The sequence below is a fragment of the Lutra lutra genome, chromosome 3 (assembly GCF_902655055.1).
Source record: "Lutra lutra chromosome 3, mLutLut1.2, whole genome shotgun sequence".
NCBI classification, from domain to species: domain Eukaryota; kingdom Metazoa; phylum Chordata; class Mammalia; order Carnivora; family Mustelidae; genus Lutra; species Lutra lutra.
The window spans coordinates 4,839,616-4,866,274 of NC_062280.1; the positions used below are offsets into that span (position 1 = coordinate 4,839,616).

The following is a 26,659-nucleotide window of genomic DNA, read 5'->3' on the forward strand; positions in this document are numbered from 1 at the left end:
AGATTTTGGATTGTTTGTTTACAACTCAAGAAAGTAGTTTCTGATTATCTGCTTAGCAGATAATCAGATTATTATAAGAGATATTATAGGTATCTGTTGCATATAGATATAATGTAACAGATATTATAAACAGATAATCTGTTTCATTCCAATTGTTTACCGACAACAACACTTACTCTTCCTTGGATGTTTACTATTTGCCAGGAGCTACATACTTTAGGTACCTTATATATTTTTTGATCTCATTAAAATAATCCTATGAAGTAGGTATCTCCTAATGAGCATAGTAAATATTAGGTTGGATTACCCAATATCATGAGTATGAAAAACAGAGATGTTCGGGGTTTTTATTTGGTTGGTGTTCTGGCTTGCTTATTCATTTATGAGTTAGTCCTCATTTACCTTGGTCTAGTTTGCTAATATACAAGGTGTGTGGATTGTGATTTGTGTTCCCTGACCTTTTTCCCTTCCACATCTGACTGGCTAATTGATGACCACATCTCCTACTCCAATGTCCGCTGCCTAGGCTTTGATCTAAAATGGCCAGTCCTTCTACCTTTCCTGTAAGACACTCTGAATAGATTGAGTCCACAAAAATCCACCACCATGGCTCTGCCCAGCATCTCTCTGTACCGCCTCCCTCCTGCAGAATTCGTGTGTGTGCACAGGGGTGGGGCTCCGCCGGCACTTCCTGCTGCTTGCCCAGCTATATTCTAGGAACTCTAGTTTTTGCCTGTACTTCGAGAGAGAAAAGTGACAATGGGAACGAGGGAGGGGCACAGCAGCATTTTTTACTTTCCCCCAAAGCATAGCATTATATATATAGGAAAGCCTGCCCCGTTTTTTGATTGGTTTGCTTTTATGATTTTCTTTCTTATTTATTTATTTATTTTTTAAAGAGTTTACTTATTTATTTGACAGAGAGAGATCACAAGTAGGCAGAGAGGCAGGCAGAGAGAGAGGGGGGGAAGCAGGCTCCCTGCTGAGCAGAGAGTCCGATGTGGGGCTCGATCCCAGGACCCTGGGATCATGACCTGAGCCGAAGACAGAGGCTTTAACCCACTGAGCCACCCAGGCGCCCCAGCTTTTATGATTTTCAAAACAGGCTGGAGGTAGGAATGAGCAGTCTTCGTTTCTGCAGGCAAAGCATTAGTGGGTGTTGATTGCATTTTTAAATCTATTTTTTTGGGCTTATAGATTGTAAAATACCTGCAGGTTTTGGTAGTTTTTATTTGTTTGTCTCTTTCTCTCTTTTTTATCCATTTATCTACCACTTATATTTCTAATTGTTTTCTTACTAGGAAAGAGTTTCATTAGGTTTGCTAACCAGATCCAATATTAAAGTGGAAGGTCTTTCCCCTTACCACACCCAGAATCCTCTTTTTAGTGATGTTTCTATTATCCTTAAATTACCTGAATTTGGGACACACTGTACTTGCTGAAGGAAGAGTCAGCAGCTCACACTGATGAAAGGTAATCCCAAGTTTCAAAGTGATTAAAAGTCATGTTAAAGGAAGATGAACATTAGATAGAGTCTTTCCTCTGAAATCCTATGAAAAAACACTGTAGAGGGGAGGGCTTTGGGACCAAAGCTGGATGTACTTGCTACAAATCTCCCTTACGCACTTATTTATTATTGTAAAAGCACAATAGTCCCATATTTCTTTATTCATGAAGTAATTTGCAATGTATTTCCCACATATGAGGGTTTTTCATAGTTGATTTATCATACATACTGAAAGGGAATTATATTTTATGAACTTTTTACAAGTTGCATTAAGTCTCCACAAGCTGTATTAAGCCAACACATTATTTCAATTTAAATATAGCATAAGATTGCAGTCTGTAAAAAACTCATGAGTGTCCTTCAGTATTTTGTTACTTTTTGTTGTGTTTTTTTAAAATTTGATGGGTTCTTGTCTTTTTATGAGTAAAATAAAAAAGAAGCTATGAAATTTATAAAATTAAGTGGAATGCTTCCTTATGTTAGTGTCAGACAACACAGAGCTGTGTCAGGCATGTAGAAAACATTGGTAGTTCTTGAATGGAATTCTAAAAGCTATCCTACAATAAAATTTTTTAAATTTGAGTTAGAATTTACTTCTTATAAATTGTGTAGAGCAGGCATATTTTCTAATATTGAAGACACGTTTTAAAATATATACTCGAATATAGGGTCAGTGTTTCCTGTGTGTGTGTATGTGTGTGTGTTTAACCTTAAGAATAAGGAAGGGGGACACCAGAGTTTACTTTAGAGTCTATCCTCAGTGTTATTTAACGGTTGTCCAATGGTTTCTACAAACACATCTTAAATTCAGTGTCTACTTCTATGTCAGTGACCATTGAAAGGCTGTAGCATGAAAAATAAGCACATATTGGACTCTGAGAAGAAAAATGCTGCCACCTCTTTATGCACAGAGTTTTCTAAATGAAGCTCATTGCATAGATAATTTCCTACAACCACAGGGGTCCAGAGCTGGCTGGCAGGCTGGGAGAAAATTAACGAGGAACAGAGAGGCATTCGCAAAGAGGGAAGGAATGAGGTGTACTATTGCCTAATGTAAAAGGAGACAGACTAATGTCCACAGGAAGGGAGGCGATCAGAAGTTTACTCAGTCAGGACTAAATAATTGATCTGGAGAAAATACACCGGCAGTCAGTGAGAAATCCATACTTTAAGCTATATGGGGTGTTGTGTTGGTGACTGAGAAAGTGCCTATGGTTGTTTTGCTTGAATGATGCCCACTTTTCTAGGACTGTTAATGGTGGTTCAGTTTCAACTTAAAGCATTTCTATTGAGCTTTTGAATTATTAAGTAGGGGATAATTACAGGCCTATGATCAAGTTGTGAACTTACTGGTTAAGCTGGTGCTGGGAAACATCTCTGAGAAAGAAATGCAACACACAGGAAGGCCTTTCACTATAATACAGGATTTTTTTCCAAAAAAAAAAAGAAAAAAGAAAAAGAAAAAAAAAAGAAAAAACATGCTTGGGACGCCTGTTTAGCTCACTTGGCTAAACCTCCAACTCTTGACTTTGGCTTAAGTCATAATCTCAAGGTGGTGAGACTGAGTCCTGAGACAGGCTCTGTGCTCCACGGGGAGTCTGCTGGAAATTCTCTCTCTCTCCCTCTTCCTCAGCACCTCACCCCAGTGTTCTCTCTCTTTAACAAATTAAAAAAAGAAAGAAAGAAAGAAAAACAAGCATGCTGGATGAGGAGGATATAGGAAACAACACAGTTCAATTCCAAGTAGTTGGTGAATCTCTCAGCCATCAGTTATAAAGGGTAGAAAAGTTTTTCTGTGTGATGAAAAGCAAAATTTCTGCTTCAGCATATTATCATGGTATAAAATTCAGTTCTTGAATTTTCTATAGGAAAAGATCTGAAGATGTGCCACAGTAATAGAAAATCTGTCTGGAAGCAATACTTTGATTTCTGGCATATGTCTTTTTAAATTGGGAGATTTAGAAATGCATAAACAGATTTCCCAGTACTTCCTTCCTTTCTAGGTGTGGTACTAGTCTAAAATGAAGCAGGATATGGGATGGGTGCTGGCTTGAGGGGGTGTGATAAACAGTAGTGGGTACAGAGTCTGAGCGCAGGGCTTGGATGCCGCTCGGCTGTTTTTGTAGATTTGTACAAAGAGAGAAATACATATTCGACTGAACTATTTAACCAACACATTTATTTCTAAACTGGAGAGTTGAATTGTTGCTTGGTTATTCATACATTCTTGGAGGAAACATGATGAAAATACAATGCGTTTATCGCTCAAATGCTGGTAAGAAATTGGTAAAGAAATAAATGCATGTAATTTGCGAACGTCTGCCCTCCACTCCATTTCCCTAAGCTCCTGCAAGGCTCTCACTTTTGCTCGGTTCCGTTATCATAAATCTGAAACAGTAAATATCCTTCCTTTCTTGATCACCTTAGCCAACAGGTATTGCACAGTAGGAAACAGACCACTGTGAGGACACGAGTCACTTTGCTGCCGGAACCTCCCCGGAGGTGCTGTCTGGGGGACAGTGTGCTTTGTTCGTCTGGGCATCAGAGAAGGACGGACAGGTGAACTGTGAAGACGAAGGTGAAGAAAGAACCCTACTGGCTCAGAGTGGGCACTTTGCTGGGTAATAGATGACTGTGTGTCAACGGGCATTAATATTTGATGTGCATCACCGTATTATCCTTTATGTGTACCTTCACAGTATGATGAAGGAGCAGGTCGCTCTAGACAAGGGTTTATATGGCCAAGTGCAGTGGCTTTAACTTGGTGAAATTAGCACACATCCTGTTCTTACAACATCAAAAGGGATACTTCTGTTTATCCTGAATAAACAGGCAGAGGCTGGGTCCAGCCTTTTTTAAAAAACACTGTATTATCTTGAGTGCATAAACAAGACTGACAAATAGTTTTTCTTAAATGGCACACTGATGTGTTTTGTATCCTGCTCCGTGGAAACAAAGACTTAGCTTCTGTCGTTATAAAAGACCCTTGAAACAGATCTGGAAGTGAAAGCTTTTGCATTATGGGATAAACCAATGAAGAAAACCGAAGAAAATGCTTAGATCTACAAAGGCTTCTGCTCATTTTTATTTTCTTTTTCTGAAAACTGAATACAAGCTCTTGGAAGCATTATTTGCTCGCACAATGCCTGACCACATGTGCAAACCATTAAAAGGGCGTAGTTCCCCTGCCATTTTGATGTAGTCCAAAATAAAAATGTAAATGCTAATGGAACGGTTTCTCCAGATATGCTCCAGCTGTCCTTTCTATCGTCAATTCTCTTCTCAAATACAATGACTCATGACAATAACCCAAGTCAGACATTTTAGAGGTCAGAAAGAATCCGTGCGTGAAAGGAGGACAGTCCACGATGAGGGGGTAAAAAAAGAAACCAGTATATGTGGTTTGTGGAAAGATAAGAATCTGGAATCACAAAGGCAGTCAGTCATAAGATCTTGCAACATTTGAGGAATACATTAAGGTCAATTTCTCTTATTGATCGTTTTTCACAAAGGCCACTCACCGGAATATCAATCAGCTTCCACATCATTTATTCATTCACCCATGCACTCATTCCATACGCACGTTTCCAGAGCTCGCTCTGGGTCGCACGTCACACACGACAGAGGCGTGCCAGGAAGCATATCGGGGAGGAGACCTGTCCTTGAGGAGACCGCCATGTAGTGCAACATTGAAGGTGATAAGCACAGGAGCGACTGTAGACTACAAAGGGGGAAGAAGCAAGTCAAAAGAGGGAAATGGAATGAATGCTATAGGGAGCGTCTGACAGGCCCCTAATGACCCCACCACCTGGTTCTCATTTCCTTGTGTAATCCCCACCCTTTGAGTGTGGGGTTGGACTGAGTAACTCTTCTTGGCCCAAGTGATGGGCAGGGCTGGTTTCATGGGTATATGACCTGTCCATACAGGGCCCTGCACTTGTTGTCATCGACTTGAAATTTTGTCTTTGAACTCCATACGTGAAATTCAGTGACACGGCAGAGCTTACCCATGAGCAGAAGGGTGAGACTCAGTGTGTGTGTGCTTGTCTCCTTTTCGTAGCCATCCTACTGCCATATAACAGGATGGAGATGCTCTAGGAGCACAGGGGAGCCTTGGTTCATGGGAGTTCAGGGAGCCTCAAAGCAAGTACAAAGTCAGCAGTGTACTTCTACGATTGAGTAAATGGGACACTGACAGCCCGACATGACGTCCTTTCTGTTCAAACAAGAACTGGCTTAGAGCACGGGAAGAAGGCGGCAGCATCTGAAGAAGCATGAACGACCAAGGAACGGGATCACATGGGTTTTCTTCATGTCACTTCCCTCCGTTAACTGACCACTTGCACCAGACGTGATGACTTAGCAGGAAAAAGAAAGGATGTCCTTTTTGATGTCTTTGTCCTTTTAGTCCTTCTTACTTATGAGTAAAGCAAAGGCAGAGAAGGTTGGTAGAATGTGTGAGCATTAAGACATACAATAAAGACAGCGGAGTTAGTCTTGTGCAGCTGTCTCCACTGTTCTGGTAAGAATGACATATATGTGCACATGTGAGGTACAAAGTGTGACTGTGTGATTCTAGCGGCTTTATAAACAATGTAAAATCTCTTATAAAGCCTTTAAGTTTGGCTTTTGTACAATGTAAAAATTAACAGTAAAATATATACTAATAATTTAAAATTTTAATCTTTTTCTGTTCAGAATGACATAGCAAATGAAAATCACTATGACAACGCAAGAAAGAGACTAGCAGGAGAAAGGAAGAATGCCTTTGATAGAACTTTCCTCTGCTTTTTGAACAGGGACGTCACATTTTCCTTCTGCATCGGGCCCCGCAAAGGACAAGCGTGGTGATGGCGTGTCACTTCTAAATTTCGGTTATTGAAATATTTTGGCCTTAGTGATGGAAGAAATGGCATTGCAGGGAGAGGAGGCTATGCAACCTAGGCGGGGGCAACACTGCTCAAATATTTTAATCACAAGACCCTGATAGTCTTAAAAATATACTGAAGGTCTCAAAGAACTTTTATTTATACAAATTACAGGTAGTGATATTTACCACAATAGAAACTAAAGCTGAAGCATTTAAAATGTGTATTTATTAATTCACTTAAACAGAATAATATACTTCTTGCATATTGACATAAATAACATTTTAATAAAATGATATATTTTCTAAGGGTAACTTTAGTGAGAAGACTGGAAGTGTGTACACTTTTGGAAATCCCTTGATGTTTAACTTAATAGAAGAAAGCTAGATTCTAATTGAATCTGTTGAATGACACACATTAAGTATCCTGTAGAAAGCTCCACTCTGCATTTATGTGAAAATGAGAATGAAAAAGGCATGTAATATCTTAGTCCCTGGACCACACACTGAGAACAACTGGTCTAAGGCACAGAGACAGGAGAGAGCAGAGTACGGATTGATTAAAGCATGCTGTAAAAGGAGAAACAAAATCTCAGGAAGAAGGATCTCAGAAGGCTCGAGTATCATACTCCATATTTTCTTCAGTAGAGGGTTTGGCAGAAATTCTTTGCTGTTAATCCAAAATCGACTCCTGCTCTCCTTCCTTGTTAAAGAATTCTTGATCCTATTCAGATATCAGAAGCTTGTGTTGGGGAGGGGGCATACTGACTGGTCTTCTCCGTTTCCCGTGATCATGAGAAACCCAAATAAGTAACACAAGAGGTCATGAGAAGAAGCTCGCCATCGCAGGTGGTGATCGATGGCCCTGTGTCCAGGTTTCTTTCAGACAAAGGCTGGCTCCTTTCTGCCCTTGGATGCTGGGCGACAGGGATATGGTGCATGAGCTTGCCGTCACCATCCTGTTTCACAATGGGAAGGCCCGGGAACCTGAGGGGGCTGACCCAGAGCCTGGATCTTGTTAAGCCAATGAACTGTTGAAGATCGAAACTGTGAACTGACAAGTCCATTGATGTCTATGAAAATTGAACCGATCCCCATAGACTGGATTTGAGGCAACAGGTAGACGGCTATTAAAACAGTCCAAGTAGAGGTAATGTGGGTCTGAAACATACTGGTACCAAGAGAATAGAAGAGAACAGAACGGATGTGACAGGCCCGTGGCAGTAGAATCTGCAGGACTTGCCAGCTCAGTAGATGGACATCAGTGTGTATGGACAAGGCGGTGGCAAGGAAGCATCAACAATGACACAGTTAATTGATCACTTGAGGGCTTAGAAAAACGTTGGTGCCAGAAACACGGCAGATGTAATAGGTTCGGTGGGGGAGACAATGGATTAAATTTGGACATGTGGAGTGAAGGAGATACCTAAAATACTGAGCACAGAGTTGGCGCTCAATAAATGTGTGTCATCCTAGAGGACTGAATTGATCTGGTAACTGTAGGGTTTGTTTCCTTATATGCTTCGTCCTTTTATTAAAACGTTGCCTTCTAACGAAAGCCTTCCTTGAGCACTATCTAAAATTATAATATCCACTCCCCACTTCCTTAACATGTGTTCAATATGGATTAGTAAGTTCCCTGTTACTTTCAAGCTCTTTTTTTTAACCTGTGCACTTATCTCTAATAAACTACTTATGTTTACTTATTTATCATGTTTTCCTAAAAGAAAGTAAGCTCAATACTGAAACACTTTTTATTTGTTTGGTCACTTCTATAACTCCAGCACCTAGATCAATGGCTGACATACAGTGGGTAATAAATATGTATTAAATGAATAAATGAACGCCCAGACCATCGGAGTCAGAGCTGCAAAATATTTGTCTATCATATGCTTAAAGGTAGCAATTGAAGCCTCAGGACAAGATGAATGTATTGGATGCTGAACTCACAAAGATAATATCAGATATTTACTGAGTACGAAGGATTGCCCTAGATGTTCTATACGGCTTCGCATCTAACACTCACAAACATCCCATGTGTAGACAGCTCTCCCACTTTACAGATAGAGATACTGGGGTTCAGAAAGTTTGGGTAACTCAACTAACATCATAGAACTTGTGAGGGAACTCAGCCTTTACGTAGAAGACCAGAATAAGCTATTGCAGAGAACATTTGACAAAAATTTCACCTCTAACAGATTTTAAATTGAGTTCAGCCGCGTATGCAGTTTTCCAAGAAAAGGATCTAGAGTTGTTCCTGCTTTCTGGCTTTGTAAAAAGTGGAAGTGACCCCTTCGCAAATTTCGTGAAAAGTAACTCCTACCTTTAAAATCAGAAGATCGTTCAGATAACTATACACACTTGCACACATCTCTCCTAAAGTCTGAATGAAGCAATGGTAAAGACTGATCAAATAAAAAATTAACATTTAGAAATAAAATTAATGGTCTGTGGAGGGGGCAGAGCACTGCCCCCGTTGGTTTCCCCTGGAACTGCAGTGAGGTGACCTGGCGCACCTTTGAGAATGTATACTATCAGCCGTGTCGGAGGGATTACACTTTTCTTACAGTCATGTGTTGGCCGTAAGTTAAAGTTATGTGACTTAGAAGGTCAGTCCTGACATCCTTTCCCTTAATGCCTCAGAGGTGTTCTTCACAAAGAGAATGACTACATGCTTATTTCATCTGAAACAGACTCCGCGTAAGGATGGATTTCCTCCTTCATGAAAAAACAGGCTAGTCGTGGAGGTAAGGACTCTGTGCTTCGCAACATGTTTTTACATTTTGTTCATGGACGGGAGATGGAAAAACAAGATGAAAATGATTCTTTTATGGAGCATTCAATTAAAAAACGTCATGACTTCACCATTAGCTTGTATAAGTCCTAGAAATGAGTTTTAAATGAGAATATGTTACTATGTTGAGGAAAAGATGGAGGTGTATAACCTTGGGCAGATCATTTAACTTCTCTCTGCTTTACATTTACAGGCAATAATACAGAGACAGGATTATATGATCTCCAAGGTCCCATCCAGCCGGATTTAATGCACGATGGTCATTTGAGAGCCGATTCAGTGCGGCAGTGAGGAGCCTGGGCTCTGGACCCAGATTGCCTCCACGGAGATCCTGCTTCATCCACTTCCCAGCCGTAACGCATTACAGAGATTACAGAGGGTTTGTCGTGGCCCTGTAAGCCTCAGTTTCCTCGCTGACGAAGTGAGGATAGCAATCCTCATAGGATCTTTTTGCACATTAAACATAATCATCTTCGTAAATTATTTAGAACTGGATTTAATACAAAATCAATAAACAATAGTGTGAACAATTGCTATTTTCTTTATATTGTAAATTCAACTCTTTCTTTCCTCGCCAATAACCACAAAAAATAACTTCCTTAAGAATTCGAGATGGTGTGATTTTTCATGGTTTAAACTCTTAAATCTATTTAATATCTATACTATTTTTTGAAGTATGACAAATAATTCAAGGCATTCACTTCATTTATTCGATCCCAAATAATCGGTGCAGTTGCTTTCATTTCCTCCTTATCCTCCACCCCAGTAGAAAAAGTGCTAGGATTCAAGGCCTATTTAAAAGGCTGCTTTGGAGACTTATAAATTTCTGAGATAAGGTAGGAAACCATCATAGAAGTCACCAGTAATGAGAGAATGACTAATATTTCCCCAAATCACAGTCTGAACAATCAGGTATTATTATACAGGTAAAGAGATTTTATACAGGTAAAAAAAATACAGGTAAAGTATTATTATACAGGTAAAAAAACATATCTCAAAAGAGAAACACTTTTGAGATATATGTTTATGAATAAAAAATTCAAACAGAGCTCGAGTTAATGAATAATACTCTTTTTTAAAAAATGAATAATATTATTATTTATAACACCTTTATATAATAAATGTTCCAATTTGCTTTACATGGATGAAAACACTGAGAGGCAGGAAAGTTAAGGAGATGGCCTAAGGCCACCAGAAGTAAGTGGGAACACCAAAATTTAAGGTCAGTCTGACTTCAGCATCTGAGCTCTCAGACTGATTTTAGCACAAAAGTCCTCTGTTCGTTCAGCCTTCTGCCCTCTGTTCGTTTTATACAGTCTAGGGTCTCTCAAGACACTGATCTGTCTCTATCTATCTATCTATCTATCATCTATCTATCATCTATCATCTATCTATCATCTGTCACTGATCTGTCTCTATCTATCTATCTATCTATCATCTATCATCTATCATCTATCTATCATCTGTCACCTATCTATCATCTATCTATCATCTGTCTATCTATCTATATGGTATATGTCTATCCATAGAATCGCCCATCTATCCATCCATCAAAGCTTGCTTTTATCTATTAAAATATGACCAGCTGGATTTGAATTCTTGGCTCGTGGCCAATGAATATCGTTTTCTCAGATACAGTTTAAGTATAATTCCTCAAATTTAAAATTAGGTCACTACAAATAGTCAAAGATTGAGCTAAAAAAAGATTCGTTTCCCCCCCTTCCTTCTTCTTCATTCCTGCGTGGGAAAAAAAAACATGGGTATGTTGCACATTATAGGAAGAAACATGAGTTTATCTCTCTTTTTTTGTTTGTTTGTTTGTTTTCTTTTCCATTTACAAGTCTCTATTTGTTGGACTCACATGGAAAATTAATTTCTGCTTTATTCTTGTAAGCCTGGTTTTATCTCTCTAAATATATCCTTCTTATCAGAAGCCAAGCAAGCATTTTGCTCTCCCTGTTTATAGACGGTTGTCCTATTTTATGCTTCTGATTCTGCTTTCATCTCCAGTGCTTTTTCCTCCTTGTTCATAGGTACTACGGAGCTGGAGATCTGGAAGCACCATTAACTGTTCTATCAGCTTCCTTATCTTTGGCAAGCCAACCTAATTCATGCTAGGTCTGGAGAGGAGGCAAGGAGGGTGACACAGCTGGCCAGCTGGAGGGCTTCACCAGTCCCCTAAAGGAGGTGGTCTCGCTGCATCTCACTGGGTGGGCACAGATGGGCACGTGGATATATCTACAGTTAAGTTTTCAGGGCTGCCCTCCGGAAGGCCTTTGGGGATAAGCATGTTGGAAGCTGGGCTAATGTTTTGATCCATTTGGGCTGCTATAATAAAAATACTATAAACCTGGTAAGCTGATAAAAACCAAATTAATTTCTCACAGTTCTTGAGAAGCCCAAGATCAAGGCACCAGTGTCTAGTGGTGCCCACTTCCTCAAGGATAGCTGTCTTTTTGCTATAACCTTGCAAGGCAGAAGGGGTGTGCTAGCATTCTGAGTTCTTTTTTAAAAGGACACTAATCTCCGTCATCAAGTCTCCACTCTCATGACCTGATCACCGACCAGAGGCCCCCGTCCTATTACCATCACTTTGGAGGTTAGGCTTCACCATATGACTTTGGAGGGAAACAAATGTTCAGACCACAGCAGTATATCATTTGCCAATTTTGAGTCTCCGTCTTCTTTAATGACCCTTAATTTCTCCACTGTTTCCTATCTCAAGGGTGAATTTCACTCCACATCTATGTTTTCTCACGGATGTCAAGTTTATCAGTCAGGATAAAATGTTATGTCGTAGTAATAAACATCCTACCTCAACACCTCGGTGGCTTAAAGCAACAAAGATCTATTTCTTGTCCGTGTCATGTTTCACCCAAGGGCCCAGGATGATAAGGTGGTCGCCTGCTTGAACACTGCCAGTCACTGTGACAGAAGAAGGCAGGACTTGCAGAACTTTGCACTGGTAATCAAATACGCAGTCACGGGTCAAGGTGTTGAACTAAACACGTGACTTATCCTCACCTCGAGAGAGCCAGAAAGTACAACCCTGTAACACAGTCCTGTTTTCCCTACCCTGGATCTGGAAATTAAGAAATATTTAGTGAGCAACGGGGTGGTAATTTTATCTTTTAATGAAGCAAATGGAAGACAACGGCTCCTAGGTTTTTTTCTTCTTTGGCCTAGTTCTAATTTCTTGTCTCTTAATTAACATATGCTGATATCTTTCCATTTTCTTTTACGTAGTTAGTCCTTTTTCTCTAAACTCACATTATTTTTTGTAAACATTTTGTGTGTTTTTACCTGACGGTCTAATATTCTGCTAGTCCAGTGTCTGTGTTCATTGCTCGTTCCCAAATTCTCCTCCTTTATCAGATGACTCTGAATTCCTGCAGCTCTTCCTGTTTGCACCACACAACTTAACCGTTAGTCATTTGCCTACGGGGCATGCCACGTGCTTCTGCCTCTTTCCAGCTGAATCAGAAGATGCCTTTTTCTCATCACCTTCCTCATGCTCCAGATCAACTCTACCCCCGATCCCTGTTCCCATTATTCTTCCCCAGGGCTCAGCATCAAAAATCTTAATTTCTCTTTAACTCCTTTTCTACTGTCTTGCTTCTCATGCTTGTACCATCACCAGACTCTCCACATGCACCCACTGAGCTCATGAAGATCACATGACATAGTGAAAGTGAAAAGCACATCCCAGGCTCCAAACACCAGGGGATATTTCTCTTCTAACTGGTTTTTTTCCCCCCCCTTCACTTATTTATTCATCATTCACGTACTCATGCTTACTCAGGTCCTAAATGCTTTCTTGGAACATGCTTATTACTGAGGGAGCCACAAATTACGTACAAGTCTCTGCTCTCTGGGAGGTTCCTTCTCAGTTATGGAAATCACGTAACCGCACTCCCAGATAACCAAGGACTGAAAAGACGGAAACGAGGGAACGTGCTGTAGGACATGGGAGAAGGGGGCAATGACTCTGTTCTGGATGGCCTGGTAGAGTTGAGGAGGGAGAGGCAGTGCAGGAGCCTGAATCACATCACTTCCAGATTAACACATCTGACGGTGTCTCCGTATACTTAGATAAAATCAACACTTGTCACCAAGACTGCTAAAAGCTTCATGATCAGGCCCCTTTTCAGCTTCATCTAAGACCTTCTTTTTAATTTTCTGGCTCTGGCTGCACTAACAACCAGTGCCTTCAGCACACCAAGCTCACCTGCACTTTTGTGCCTGTGGACAAGTTCTCATTGCTCAGAATTCCGCTTCTACAGATTTTTGTGGGCTGGATCTTGCCCCTATTTGACTTCAGCGGCAATCTCAGAGAGGCAGTCTTAAGTAGTATCTCCTTTTCCCGGGGCCCTGATTTTCAGAACATTGATTATCTGGAAGTATCTTGCTTGTTTACTCTTCTATTTCTTTATCACTCGTTCCCCCTACCACCATCTCTTCTCTTAGCATGTCTGTGCCGCCATCTTGGATGAGAACCTCCCCCAAATGTAAGCTCTTTATGGGCTGGAACTTTGTTTGTGTCATACACAGTATCGTCAGGGCTCAGCCAGAGGATGACCCATCATACATGCTAAATAAATATCTACTGTCATTGTACAGCTTTCCTGATTCCAATCTTTCTCTTTTAGGACCATTATGAAACTTTATTTCTGGGCTCTTTCTCCTTAATGCTACTTTTACTATGTAGCAAATATTCTGGCCAGAGGGATATACATGGAAGTGAGAAATGCCATTTCCAAGACTGGCTGATCAAAATTCCCATGTGTGATCTTTTCTTCTCTTTTGCTTTCCACTAAATGAAGAAATAGAACTGCAATGATTTACGGAAGAGAAGGTCCATGATATGGAAAGAGATATAGTTCCAAAAAGACCATGTGAAGACTCTCTGATTAAGAACACTTGCTTGAACTGTGAAAAAAGGAAGAATGTGTGTGTGTGTGTGTGTGTGTGTGTGTGTGTTATACTTCTAAGAATTTGACACTTATCTGTTATAACATTTAGTGTTGTTAGGTAGAAGCTAGCCTTGAGCAGTGGAAAGAATGCCCCAAGGTAGAGCCCCAAGTCCTTGAGGGGACTGAGAGGGACAGGAGCCGGAGGCAGGGACCGTGATAAAGAAGCTACACATTAAAAGCCCAGGGATACAACGTCCTGATCTTGTGTCTTCCAAGACCCTGGAGTCTTAGAGTCTTGGTCTTCACAGGTCAAGAGCCACAGGTACAGAGCTTGGGCTCTCCTCTTTCACCTCTGCCCCAGGGAACCACTAGATTCATTATAATGCACTTGCATTGCCAGAGCACCCCCACCGAATGAAGAAAGGCTGCCATGAGCATTCTGGTACAAACCCTGTAGGGCCCAAAATTCCCCCTCCGAACCTGTGGGAGGAGTTTCCAAATGTTTAGAAGCATCCCTCATTAGAGAGCCCTCACTTTACGTCACTGCTCCTCCCAGCCCAGAGAGACCCAATAATATCTAAACCAAAACCACCTAGGGCTGATTCCACTTTGTGGAAGCTGACCACTCCCCCACCTCGGGAGTGTACCTTCTGCTTTAATAACCTGCTTTGTGCTTGCTACTTTCCTTCTGGCCATCTCTATTTCAACGTGATCCCCATGTAAACCTTCTTGCAAGGATGGAGACTTCCATTGATACGATGCAGACTCTCCAACCAGCAACAGCACCACCTTAAGTAATACTCTTGACAACTAAGTCTTCTATCATTTGGCTACGGGCATTTTCCCAGCCTTCCGTTACTGCACACGATCTCAGTCATAAGCTATTCTTCCCTCTGAAAGGACAGTTTCCTTAACTACCTTAATCCTACCTTGACATCTACCCTCTAGGATTACACAATAAAAAGGGCACACAGCTTGGAATTATGTTAAAAAAATCAGAGGTTGAACTCAAGAACGGCCCCTACCTAGAAACATGTATTTGCATGTTATGGATCTCCCCAAAACTTGGTTTCCTCCTTTCTATAAGGGCAGGAAAATCACAGCCTACCTTCCCACACATCTGTGGAGTATTAAATATGATGACCCACTTGGCTTCCATAGAGGATGCACCGGACTTCTAGCCTAATTAAACACATGTTTCTTTCTGTTTCCCCCAGAAAATATAAAACTCCTCTGAGTCTTGCAAGTTCTCCACCGTGCCCCCAGTTTTCTGGGGCATAAAGTTTACAAAATAGATCAGTGTGGCCTCTGAGTTCAAATTTTGACTTTGAACCTTAACAGCTAAGTAAATTTAGATGAGTTACTTAACACCTTTGTGCTTCATTTTCATCATATTTAAAACTGGAATGCTAACTTTTAGTTTTATGAAGATTACGTCTCTTAATAAACACAAAGACCTCAGGTGAGCGCAGGGAACAAAGTAAGTGCTCACTAATGCTTAGTTATTATTTTCAAGAAAAGTATAATCAGTTAAAATTAAACTGCATATTTCAATCAAATATATTATTTTATTTCTTTGTCATAATTGACAATCCAACATTATACCTCCATGTTTTACAGTACTACATTTACGGGGCACCTGGGTGGCTCAGTCAGTTGAGTGCTGGATTCTCGGTTTCACTCAGGTCATGATGTCAGTGTCCAGGGATCAAGCCCCACATTGGGTTCTGCACTCAGTAGGGAATCTGCTTGAAGTTCTCTTCCTCTGCCCCTCCCCCCACTCTCTCATAAATAAATAAATCTTAAAAATAAAGTATTATGTTTATGTAGGTATCTATGTTTGTTATAGAAATATATCACTATTTTTTGCTAATCTGAAGCTAACGTTTTATTTATTATTTTTGCATTCCCCCAATACAACACATCTTTCGATAGGGACTGCTTATAGACACTGCAGCTAGTTGTGGTCTAGCATTACTTTTATCATCCTGGATAGCAAATTTTGACTGTAGAAAGCTCATTTTAGAATGAGCTCAGAGAACAGAGTAAACTACTATGTCAAAGACTTTGAAAAGACTGCAATGAATAAAAAAAGAGCTGTGGTAGACAACCTCTAGAAGATCATCTGTCCCAAGTGCATCATCCTGATTTCTTATGTCTCATTCATAACTTAGTGATGAAGGGGTGAATGGATCCACTCCTGATTAATTTTACTTGGCATTGACTGGGCGCCTGGAAAAGTCAGATTTCCTTTTCCTTCATTTCTTCTCTTTTCTTTCGTTCTTTCTTTCTTTCTTTTCTTACTAAAATAAGCATTTAGATTTTCAATAATATTGATTACTTAATTGAGTGTTGCATGTAATTTTACAGTTTGTTCCATCACTGTTAGATAGTACACATCCTGTTTGTAGAGGAATGTGTCTGGAACAGACCGATGTTGGATGCTGAGGATGGCGAGCTGATTTGTTGTTTAGATGAAGCAACACATACAATATATTACTATTTGGAAGCAAACCACTGAAGACTAGCAACAGTTTTGACCCAATTTAAAACACCTTTGGGAGGACAGTTTCTCTGTAAATAATGCTTATACCTCAGAAAGCTATTTATTATGAATGCTCTGGATACAGGCAATGAAATGTTCTCAGTACACATACCATCCAGTCTCTTGGAGTTAACCAAGAAAAATGTCTAATGTAGACTTAGGAGGGACTGAGGTTTTGGTAAATTTTTTAGATCAAAAATGGACAGTACTCTCAATTCTATGTCTTGAGAAGTGCATAAATTTTAAAAGGATAATTAGAATACGGGCCACAGAAATCATGTTCAAATCTAAATATATTTTTCATTGATTCGATTAGCATTCCCCACAATCTCCAAACTCAGCCTTAATGTTAACTAAAATTTTTAGGAGGGAGGCTCTGTTGATGAGTAAAACATGATTTGATTTTCATCAAGAACATATACACACACGTGTATGCACACATACATAAACACAGATGTGGGGGGAATATACCTTTTACAGTGGTTATTTTGGAATGTGGGATGATGGGATGATATCCTAATGGAGCTTTTATATTTCTAGTTTTTTTTTTTTTTCAAATTCTTTGTGTACCACTTTTATAATTAGAAAAAAAAATCTGTTTTAATGTAACCTTCAAGAAGATACATTAGATTGAGAAATAAAAGGCTTGACATGATATGTTTAAGTGCCAAATAGAAAGACAGAGAAGGGCGGTGCCACTAGGACAGGAATAAAAACCCACTGGCATATGGGCCATTTTAGTTGCCCTTTAATTTAGTGATTTTTTTCCCTCTTTCTCTGCATATCACAATTTCTATTCTTACAGTAAGAACATGCATTTGTAAGAAACTCTCTTTTGCTACTTAGAAAGGGGCATGTAGCCCATCAGCTATTCTCAGAGATACCAAGGACAACTCTACTGGGCAGACGGCTTACTGGACAGGCCCTTGTTCTGAGGGGCTCCTCGGTGCTCTCTGCCCTTTGGAATGAAGCTGACAGTGGCGCACCAGCTCTAGAGGAGGGAGGGCTGTGAAGTGGCTCTTCTCTAACAGTTGTGTTACTTGCCTCCTGTCTGGAAAGAACAGATCTGAAACCTATTGGTGGTTACTGTATAAATAATGTTCCCCTGGTCCATAATCAGGCTTGTTGCTGTCATGTCAACACCAGCTACCTGAGGTTGAAGCAGCTCAAAATAACCAGGTTTTGGTGACAATAAGTCTGTTCTTAGCCATCTTATGCCTAATAACCTCATCTAGTTGGATAAGGATAATCTCCACAGATAATTCAATGCTTCCATGAAAACAACAACAACAACAAAACCAGCCATAAAAGGAAAAGCACACAGCTTCTAAGGAAATAAAGTAGATAAACCTAGTGAAAAAGGAAATACACTGAAGCCATCGTACAAATATGGTTTCATCACTTAAGTCTCGGTTTTCATACTCTATTTCAAGAAAAAAATGTGAAATTCAGTATATGTGTGTGTATACACAAAATGTGCGCTACACACACACACACACACACACACACACAAATTTATGCCACTAAATATCTGAGAAGACAGTGAGGGGCGGTGCTCGGAGTCAGTCTGATGTGGTTCTAATCTCAGCACCTCCACCTGCGGTTGGGTTTCGGGCAAACCACTTCGCTTCACTACTGTGTCTCAGTTGCTTTTCTTGTGAAATGGGAATTATTTGTGTATCTAACCTCACAAGATTATGAGAAGGATTAAAGAGCTCCACGAATGGAAACACTCCAGGGGTTCCTGCAACATGAGAAACACGCTTTTGAAGGTTCGGATGTTTTGAGAACTAGGACACTCGTGGTTTTATTTCTGAGACTGGGGTGTTACACTGGGGTACGGGAACCGGAGCAGGTGCTCTCGGATTCTGAGGAGCAGGAATCTTTGACCTGTAGAACATACTCGAAACTCAGCCTCAGGGGCGCTTGGGGGGCTCGTGGTTAAGTGTCTGCCTTCGGCTCAGGTTATGACCGCCGGGTCCTGGAATCAGTCCTGTGTCGGGTTTCCCTGCTCAGCGGGGAGTCTGCTTCTCTCTCTTCCCCTCTGCCCCGTCCCCGCTGCTTGTTCTCCCTTTCTCAAATAAATAAGTAAAATCTTAAAAAAAAGAAAAGAAAAATCAAGAGGGAGTTGAGAGTGAGCATTTGGTGAGGGAGCTCCAGAAGTCAGGCAACACCCCGTTAGGAGATTCAAACAAGTCAAAAGAGAAACAAGTAACAAAAACTGTTAAGTTAGTGGTAGAAACACAGTATGTACTTGGGAATTTTGTTTCCTTTGTTCTGTCTTCACAGCATTTCATTATTTTTATATAAAATGTAAGTTCCATGATTTATATTGCATGAGCTAAATAAAAAGTATAAAAACATACGTGAACTTGAGACTACGTTACTGTCGTACTGTGTTTCTGGGCAGTCCTCCCCAGACTACGGTTGTTATCTGTCATACCCTAATTAAGTTTCGTTAATCCCTGTGTGATAGCCCAGTTGTGGTATAGCTACTGAGAAAAATTCAAAAGGCTTCAGAATTTAGGTGATAATCCAATCCCTTTTCAAGGAACCCAACATCACAGAAGACCTGAGGTAAGCCTTCGTTTTAAAGACCATGGTTTGTTTTCAAATTTCAATTTTATTTTTTAAGTTTTACTTTTCACAACACGTAATGTTCCATTTTTGGAGGGTGGGTTAGTTGTTTACTTGTCGTTTGTTTTTTGAGGCTGATTTTTGTGCATTTGAAATGCACTGTTTTTCATTTGTCTTTCGAAGTGACCCTTAAAGTGTTCAGATTCTGTTTGTGGGTTTGTCTACTTACTGGTGGCCACTATAGAAGGAAGTTTGGGTCACAGATAAGGTGTTGTCTGCACAGATCTTCGTAGAGACGATGTACCAAATGCTAGTCTTAACTCTAATTGCATTCTGAATCTTATTTCATTGTGTGGAATTTAAAAAAAAATGCAAGTTTTTTTTCCCCTTGATTCAGTAGGATAAGTAGAGGAATACATAAAAGAAGGAAACAAAATAAAACTTTTACAGTTGGTTATGGATTAGCTAAAAATATCAGCATTTTCCCTTGAAGTGGTGGGAATGGAAATATATGTGTTACCCCAAATCAAGAGCTGCATATTTCCGTGTCTGGAAAAATTTTCTGGGCAAATGGATGCATAAAAGAGAAAGGAGATTTGTCTTATAAATAAATAAAATCTTTAAAAAAGTAAAAGGGGTGCCTGGGTGGCTCACTTAGGTAAACATCTGCTTCGGCTCAGGTCACGATACCAGGGTCCTGGGATTGAGCCCCACATAGGGTTCCCTGCTCCTCTCCCTCTGCCTGCCTCTCCCCCTGCTTGTGCTCTCTCTCTCTCTCTCTCTGGCAAATAAATAAAATCTTTTGAAAATAATAAAAATAAAAATTAAAAAAAAAAAAAGATTTGTTTTTACTCTTCAGTTCTCCACCCACCTTTACAAAAAGAAAATGCCATGGCAGTTTGCAGAGGTGACCGCATTGTTACCGTGGTGGAGAAGACGCAGTTTAAGGGAGGCGATCTCCCAGCTCTAGGAATCTCAAATTAAAAAGGTTTTCTCATGAAGCCGTCTTTACATACAACAAAAACCTTGGATTTTTCAAGAACAGACCTATGTTTCTCATTGTGTGAGTGTTTTTATTCTCTCCATCAGTAAACACCTGTTAGAAGTCAGTCCTAATTAAGTAAGCACATTTATAGTTCTGGGGCCAGAGAGCAAAGGATTTCCACGAAAGGCATTTACCCTCAGGGAAGACTGAATGGACTCTGGGATCACTAAGATTTTGTGACTAATCAGCGTCCTCTTCTGTAAAGATCCCATATAGGATCCTAACCAATCTTCTTTTTACTTAGTAGAAAACAACTGGAAAGTTTCCAATTGAACACAGTCCTTTTGTTCAATTGTTGACTGGTAGTAGTTTTAAAAGAAATCATTTTCTGTGTTCTCCTCAGAGGTGTCTTAATTTTCCCTATCAAGCTTGTAATCCAAAAGCTACTAAAGTCAGCAGGACCTGATGCCTAATTTGCTTCAATGTATGGTGGAGTCTAGCACCGGCGATCACCACGGCCATTGTCCTGCTTCAAATATTCATGATTCTCCGCAGTCCAAAATGCATTAAGAGTGGGAACGACGCCAGCCACAGTCTTCCTAGTGACAAGGAGGCTTCTCAGATCAAAGACGCAAGATGTTAAAGACTTCAAACTAAACCGTCTTTGTATGAGACGCTCACAAAAGGAATGCCAAAGCCCACACCCTGTCTCAGTGACAGAATGTCCGTGAAATAAAGAAAAACATGGATGCTCATTCAGTTTTTCTGAACTCATTTTACTGCAGCTACTTTGTGTATTTTTTTTCCCCTTTCGTCCTGTTGCAGCCTAACTCAAGGATGTGCTGCAGTGAAACTGGAAAACGTGATTAATGCTTTCAAAGATAAAATGAACGGCTACTGAGGAATTAATAGCATTTTAGCCAATACAATTTTGCTAACGGAGCCTGACGAGCATGTAGAGAATGATACAAAAGCAAAGTTAAAGTGGGAATAGGAGCTATCAAGCTCACATGTGAAACAAATACACATAATTTGAATCGTCCCTTTATATCATTTGTCACGAGCCACATCTGCTTTTACACCTGTGCGCCCTTCCTCGCTCTATCCTGACACCCTGGAAATGTTAGGCATGCAGCCAATTTCCTACCCAGTCATTCCTGTGATCAGACCCAGCTATCAGCTTGCTTTTTTCTTATATTAAATCAAGTATCAACCCCGGGGCTCTGAACTATTTCTGACTGACAGGACCAACAGAAAGTTCTAGGCTAATTACTTCTTAGGAGTAGCTCCCAGTGCAAAGAGAGTTACCATTGACCTACTTTGGACTCACTGAAATAATTTATCAGGTAAGATAATTAAGGGAATAAAGAGCTGTTTCTAAAACTAACCAAGTATCAGAAGTATTTGTTGAAATCATGAGTTGGTATTCCCAGTGCTCTCCAATGGGGCTTTATTACTCTGCCATGAGTCAATTTTATTATGTGCGACTTATTTATAAGCCATTCTTTTCCCTTATAAATTATATTTGGCAGGATATATTTGAGAGTCTCTTTGATGTATAAACGTATTAGTTTTGAATTTTTTTAGTCTAGATATCAAGAGACGCAATCTTTTAAGTCCTTCTTTCCCTCCCCTCTTAACCCCTTCCTATAACTAAGCTTTCACATCTCTTTGCACAGGTGTCCCTTTTGCTGGAAGCCTGTCCTAAGTAAAGGGAAGCCTCCACACGAGGGTGGGTATATCTGCGTTGCGAGCCACCTCCCACGTGGACTGTTAATTCTTTCTTTTGGAAGCTTAATTCTTTCCTACACTTAGGTCAACAACCGTAACTGAAGAATCTGCTGAAACAATGGTGTTTCTTCGGTATTGAGAAAACCTGACAATCTTCTGATTTCTGTAGCCCTGATGTTCTCCACAAGAGAAAAAGGCAAGGGAAGAACCTTGAAATGAAATCAGAGACTATAAGTGAGGGGCTTATACGAGCTTCTAAGCCATCTGTTCTCTCAAAGGTATTCAAACGCAATGTGTTTGAGATCATGGTTTGTCAACGGCATCCTCTAATCATTATTCTTTCTCCTTTTCCTCCATTTTCATCTATCTATCTAATCTATCATGTATCTACCTATCTTTTCCATGGCCAGTGTGACTTGTATAACTCAAAAACTCATCCAGCTATGAAAAGAAGGATCAACTGATTATGATTGTATCGATCAGCTGGTTCTTGATTCTAACAAAGATTTAACTTCATCTAGAAAGTACATAAGCATTTTGGAAAAACTAGACTTAATTTTTGTACTGAAATACAAAATGTTAATTTCTTTGACCAGGGTTGAAGAAAGATCAGGAATTAATTTTTCATCTCTGTTCCAATATTGCAGATACAACAGTAACATAATAGGAGCATTCCTTGTCTTGCTATTGATTCATGATACAAGATCGGGGGAATTTGTATGCGTAAAATTGTGAGTTAGTTAGTATCAAAGGAAAAAAATTAAATTGAAGACTGAGTTGTCCTCTTTGTTGCCACATAGCATACGCAGGGTTTTCTGTCTGGGAGAGGACCTGATGATGGTTTCATCCCAAATCAACAACACATCCAGGCTCCCCTGCTTCGGTTGACTAGTACTGGAGTCAGATCACTCCCCAACTGCTTCCTATCGCACTTTATGGTCTCTTCCGTTCCATGCCTATTTAATTTCATTTATCGCTTTATTCTTGTGTCCTTCAGCTGTTCCCGTCTGCCCTTCATGCTCATAACTAACGCAACGTGTTAACATACGAAGGTATTTATGTAAATGAAAATCAATACACTGCCGTTTTCAGCACCATTCCTTCTTGCTTACATCGGACATTTTAAGTACATTTTATTTAAATGCTAACAACTTTTCATTCTTGCCTGGGAAGTATAATGATCTTCTTGGCTCCCTGCCCCCTGCATCCCTCTAATCTTCACAGCTATAGCCACTTACCCCCATCTGGAGGTTCAGCTTTATTCCGCATTTTGGAACTAATCTTGTCTCCAGGCTGGGGGCGTACAAGATGTCCTAGCCAGAAGCTAACTGATTCAGCATCCAGTCAGCCTTGCTGCTGGTTTCATTCTGACCTTGTAATTTATTTCTGCGATGTAGACACTTGTCCCAGCCCCTTGTAACCAAGCTTGGCTTTCTACTCCAGTTTCCGCCAGTGGGTATCTATCTAGTCTTGTCTGTATCTGCCGCTGTTTTCCTGATTGATAATGAGTTCCTTGATCATTGGAGTTCTGCTTTGCCTTCTCCTTGTTCCCTTTGTAGTTGAGTTTCTTTCTCTGAAGACTGGGACTTACGACCTACTGTTGAATCTTTCTGATGCCACCAGCCTTTTCCAGATCTCCTCATTCCACCCGCCCTCATACCATAGATCGGAACTTTTGCTAGAATACCAGCAGTGACACTGCCTGCCTGGACATTTTCCCATTGCCTGATGCAGGCATCCACCCTGTCACCGGCTCTAACCCTGCAGGTCTTGAGTCACTGTATCTAAGCTGCCCGCAGTTGGCTGTCTTATTGTTCCAGACGTGGCAGGAGAAATAAGATTTTGACTGCATCTTCGGTTGAGTTGTTAATGCTAACCCCTTCCAGTTACTTTCACCTCATATCTTCACTCCAGCCCTTCACTTAAACACCTCAAAACTCAGTTTCCTCTTTGCAAAGGGAAATAATGGTGGAATCTACCCCTGGGGTAATTTTGAAGGTAACTAAGGAGAAAAAGTACACAGATGGACCTTCTGGGTATGATCAGGGCAGGACCAATACACATGGATGTCCTAGAGGACTCCCACATGTTGGGACTCATGCACAATAATGAATTCCATTCATCGTTATTTGTTCAGCATATCTTTTCAGAAGAAGCTGAGTGTTGCTCAGATGAAGAGAGAAGCTGATCCCGAGAGAAGCCCAGAAGTCATTGTTGGCTTTACGGCCTTCCCGACTCAGCTATGGGTGCACACGCACATACCCTTAAATACAGTCTCTGCAGCTACCCAGGTCTGCCCTATTAGAGAGCAGATTAACAACTACCCTTTGTTTATCAACCACGGTTCTTGAGGGATGTTCTGAGAAACATGATCTCTCTTTCCATCTCTTCACATTCATAGTACTGGGGGGTCTAAGCGGTTTCTTAAATGTATCTTTTCGAGTAGAGAGAGCTCTTAGCAGCTGCCTGGCTAGTCCAGCTCTTAATTCAGCTTCAGAAACTCCTTGCTGTCATCACAGGCCTCGTTTCCCCCCCTTCGGAACTGGATAAGAAGACGACGCTGAAAATGTCTGTTAGGAAATGGTTGATGGGAGTAAAAAGAAAGGACTCATTGTTATAATTCGTTTAAAGAATGGAAAGAACACGTTACCAGACGTCCTCGGCGTCTTCATCACATTCCGCACCAAACTGGCAAATATCACAGGTTGATGTCTCCTTCTGACTGGTTTCTCCTGAGCCTTCGTGAACTGGAGAATAAGAGACAGTAAACAAGAAGAATTCGGATGAGTGGCTTAATACCAACACTCTAAGACTGTTCTATAGCAAAGCTGCCACTTTTCCAATAGACCTGCTTGTTTTCTGGGGCTTCAACGAATGCCTTAGTTACCTCCTTTCTTGACTAAATTTAAGGAAAACACTAGCAATAATATGCCACCCGTCGGTTTGTAGGAAACACTTCAGCTTTTGACAAGCAAAGGGAAACGACAAACAAGAGGGTTTACTGGATTCATCAAAAAAGCGTGGCTAATAAGTAGGCCATATGAAAGAGTTATTAATTAAAAGGGATTTAGATTGTTACTTGCCTAGAGGAAATATCTAGTGTTTATTTTATAAGGAATACTTAGCTTCTTCTCTTTCCTAAATTACAGATTTTTTTTCATTCAAAGGTTTTTATACATAATTAAAAATACTTAGATAGGCAGCCTTGACATTAGATATGTCTTCTTTTTTCCTCAAGATGTTTCATACTTAGAAGGAAAATATATGGATTATAAGTTTAGATATGTCTTCTTTTTTCCTCAAGATGTTTCATACTTAGAAGGAAAATATATGGATTATAAGTTTTTAGCAAACTGCTTCCAGTTGGTTTACACAGTAATTTCTTGAATTTTGTATAAATATTGTACAGAGCCCATTATAGTGATTTCCTCTAGGAGGGTTATGAAGATATATTTCATTTTAAAAGTACATATTCTCACTGATGATTATATTTTGATATTGATCCTTTTTCTTCTATAAATTACAAACATAGAAATGTGCAATATATAACTTAATTATAAAGATAACTTTTCAAGATCAGGACACAATAGTGTAAGTTGGACTCAAATATTTTGCGGACTCCAAGGAATGAAAATCTGAGCATTACCATTAACCCAATTAAAAAATATGTAGTTGAAAGGAGAAATAGTTTTGGTTATAAATGAAAAATTGCAACAACCTAACTACTATAATAAATAATTATATTCTGTGGACATACAGTATACTTCAAAATGGATGTTTAAATCAAGAGAATCTTTAAAAAGACCTATTTCTGCTAAAGGTTAGGTATTTTCAATAGAAAAAGAACATAAGCTGTTAAGTATGGCATCAGCTCCAGTCTTTATGGGTCCTAATCAGATAACATCTTCAACAAAGACACATATATTAACATGCATCCTGAAACAAACAAATCCAATCCAACTTATTTTGTTTTAATATATTTTCCTCATTTTTCCTTTGTCTATTAGCAAGAGAGTTTTTAATATCTACAAGAGCAGAGGTCTTTATTCCTTGATTTTCTTTGATTCACTTCTGTGCTGGGTAAGTGATTTAATTTACAAAAACAAAAACAAAACAAAACAAAAAAACAAAAAACCAGGAGGACATCTAAGGAAGTTCTCTGTTTTAGTTTTTCCAGGGTAGAAACATTTATTTTTTATAAAACAACATTTTCCCCCCCTGTACTTGATGGTTTGCACTTATATGTCAAAAAATTATGAATTAAGCAGATCAACTTCAACTGCAAAAGTATGGATTGTATAGTTTTAAATTTGGGAACCTTCAGAAAAGGTATTCCTCCCCAGAAAGAAGGAACTTCCGACTTTGATAGAATGGACTGCACTTATCATCCACGCTATTACTTTAATACAGGCAGGCCCATTAGAGTGGACCATGGGGATAAGAAGGGAGCTGCGGCCTCTCCTCAGGAGGGACTCAACAGCTGCGGTCTCTTTATTACTTTCTTATTATTAATGCAACTCAGAAGCTGCTAATGGGAGAGCCTTTTAGTGTTAGCAAGATTAGCAGCTTCCAGACTGAAACTTCCCACCACTCAGGAAACATACTAACGCAACTGGAAGGTCCTTAATGAGCAGTTATAGTCGCTTAGGGGCGACCCCATTTTCTTTTGCAGTAGAGGTCCTTGGTTGGGGACCTACTGGAAGTAACCCTAGGGAATGAGTTGTGCGAACTCAGCGCAAC

The 26,659-nt window shown here is 40.0% G+C and overlaps 1 protein-coding gene across 1 annotated transcript in view; it reads right to left on the reverse strand.

Annotated features, from left to right (window-relative positions):
• Positions 1–26,659, reverse strand: part of TMEFF2 (transmembrane protein with EGF like and two follistatin like domains 2) — a 229,683-nt gene that overhangs the window by 74,821 nt on the left and 128,203 nt on the right. The window contains exon 5 of the mRNA XM_047720627.1: positions 24,570–24,666. Coding sequence (XP_047576583.1) covers positions 24,570–24,666 — 97 coding nt within the window. The remainder of the gene's footprint in view (positions 1–24,569; positions 24,667–26,659) is intronic.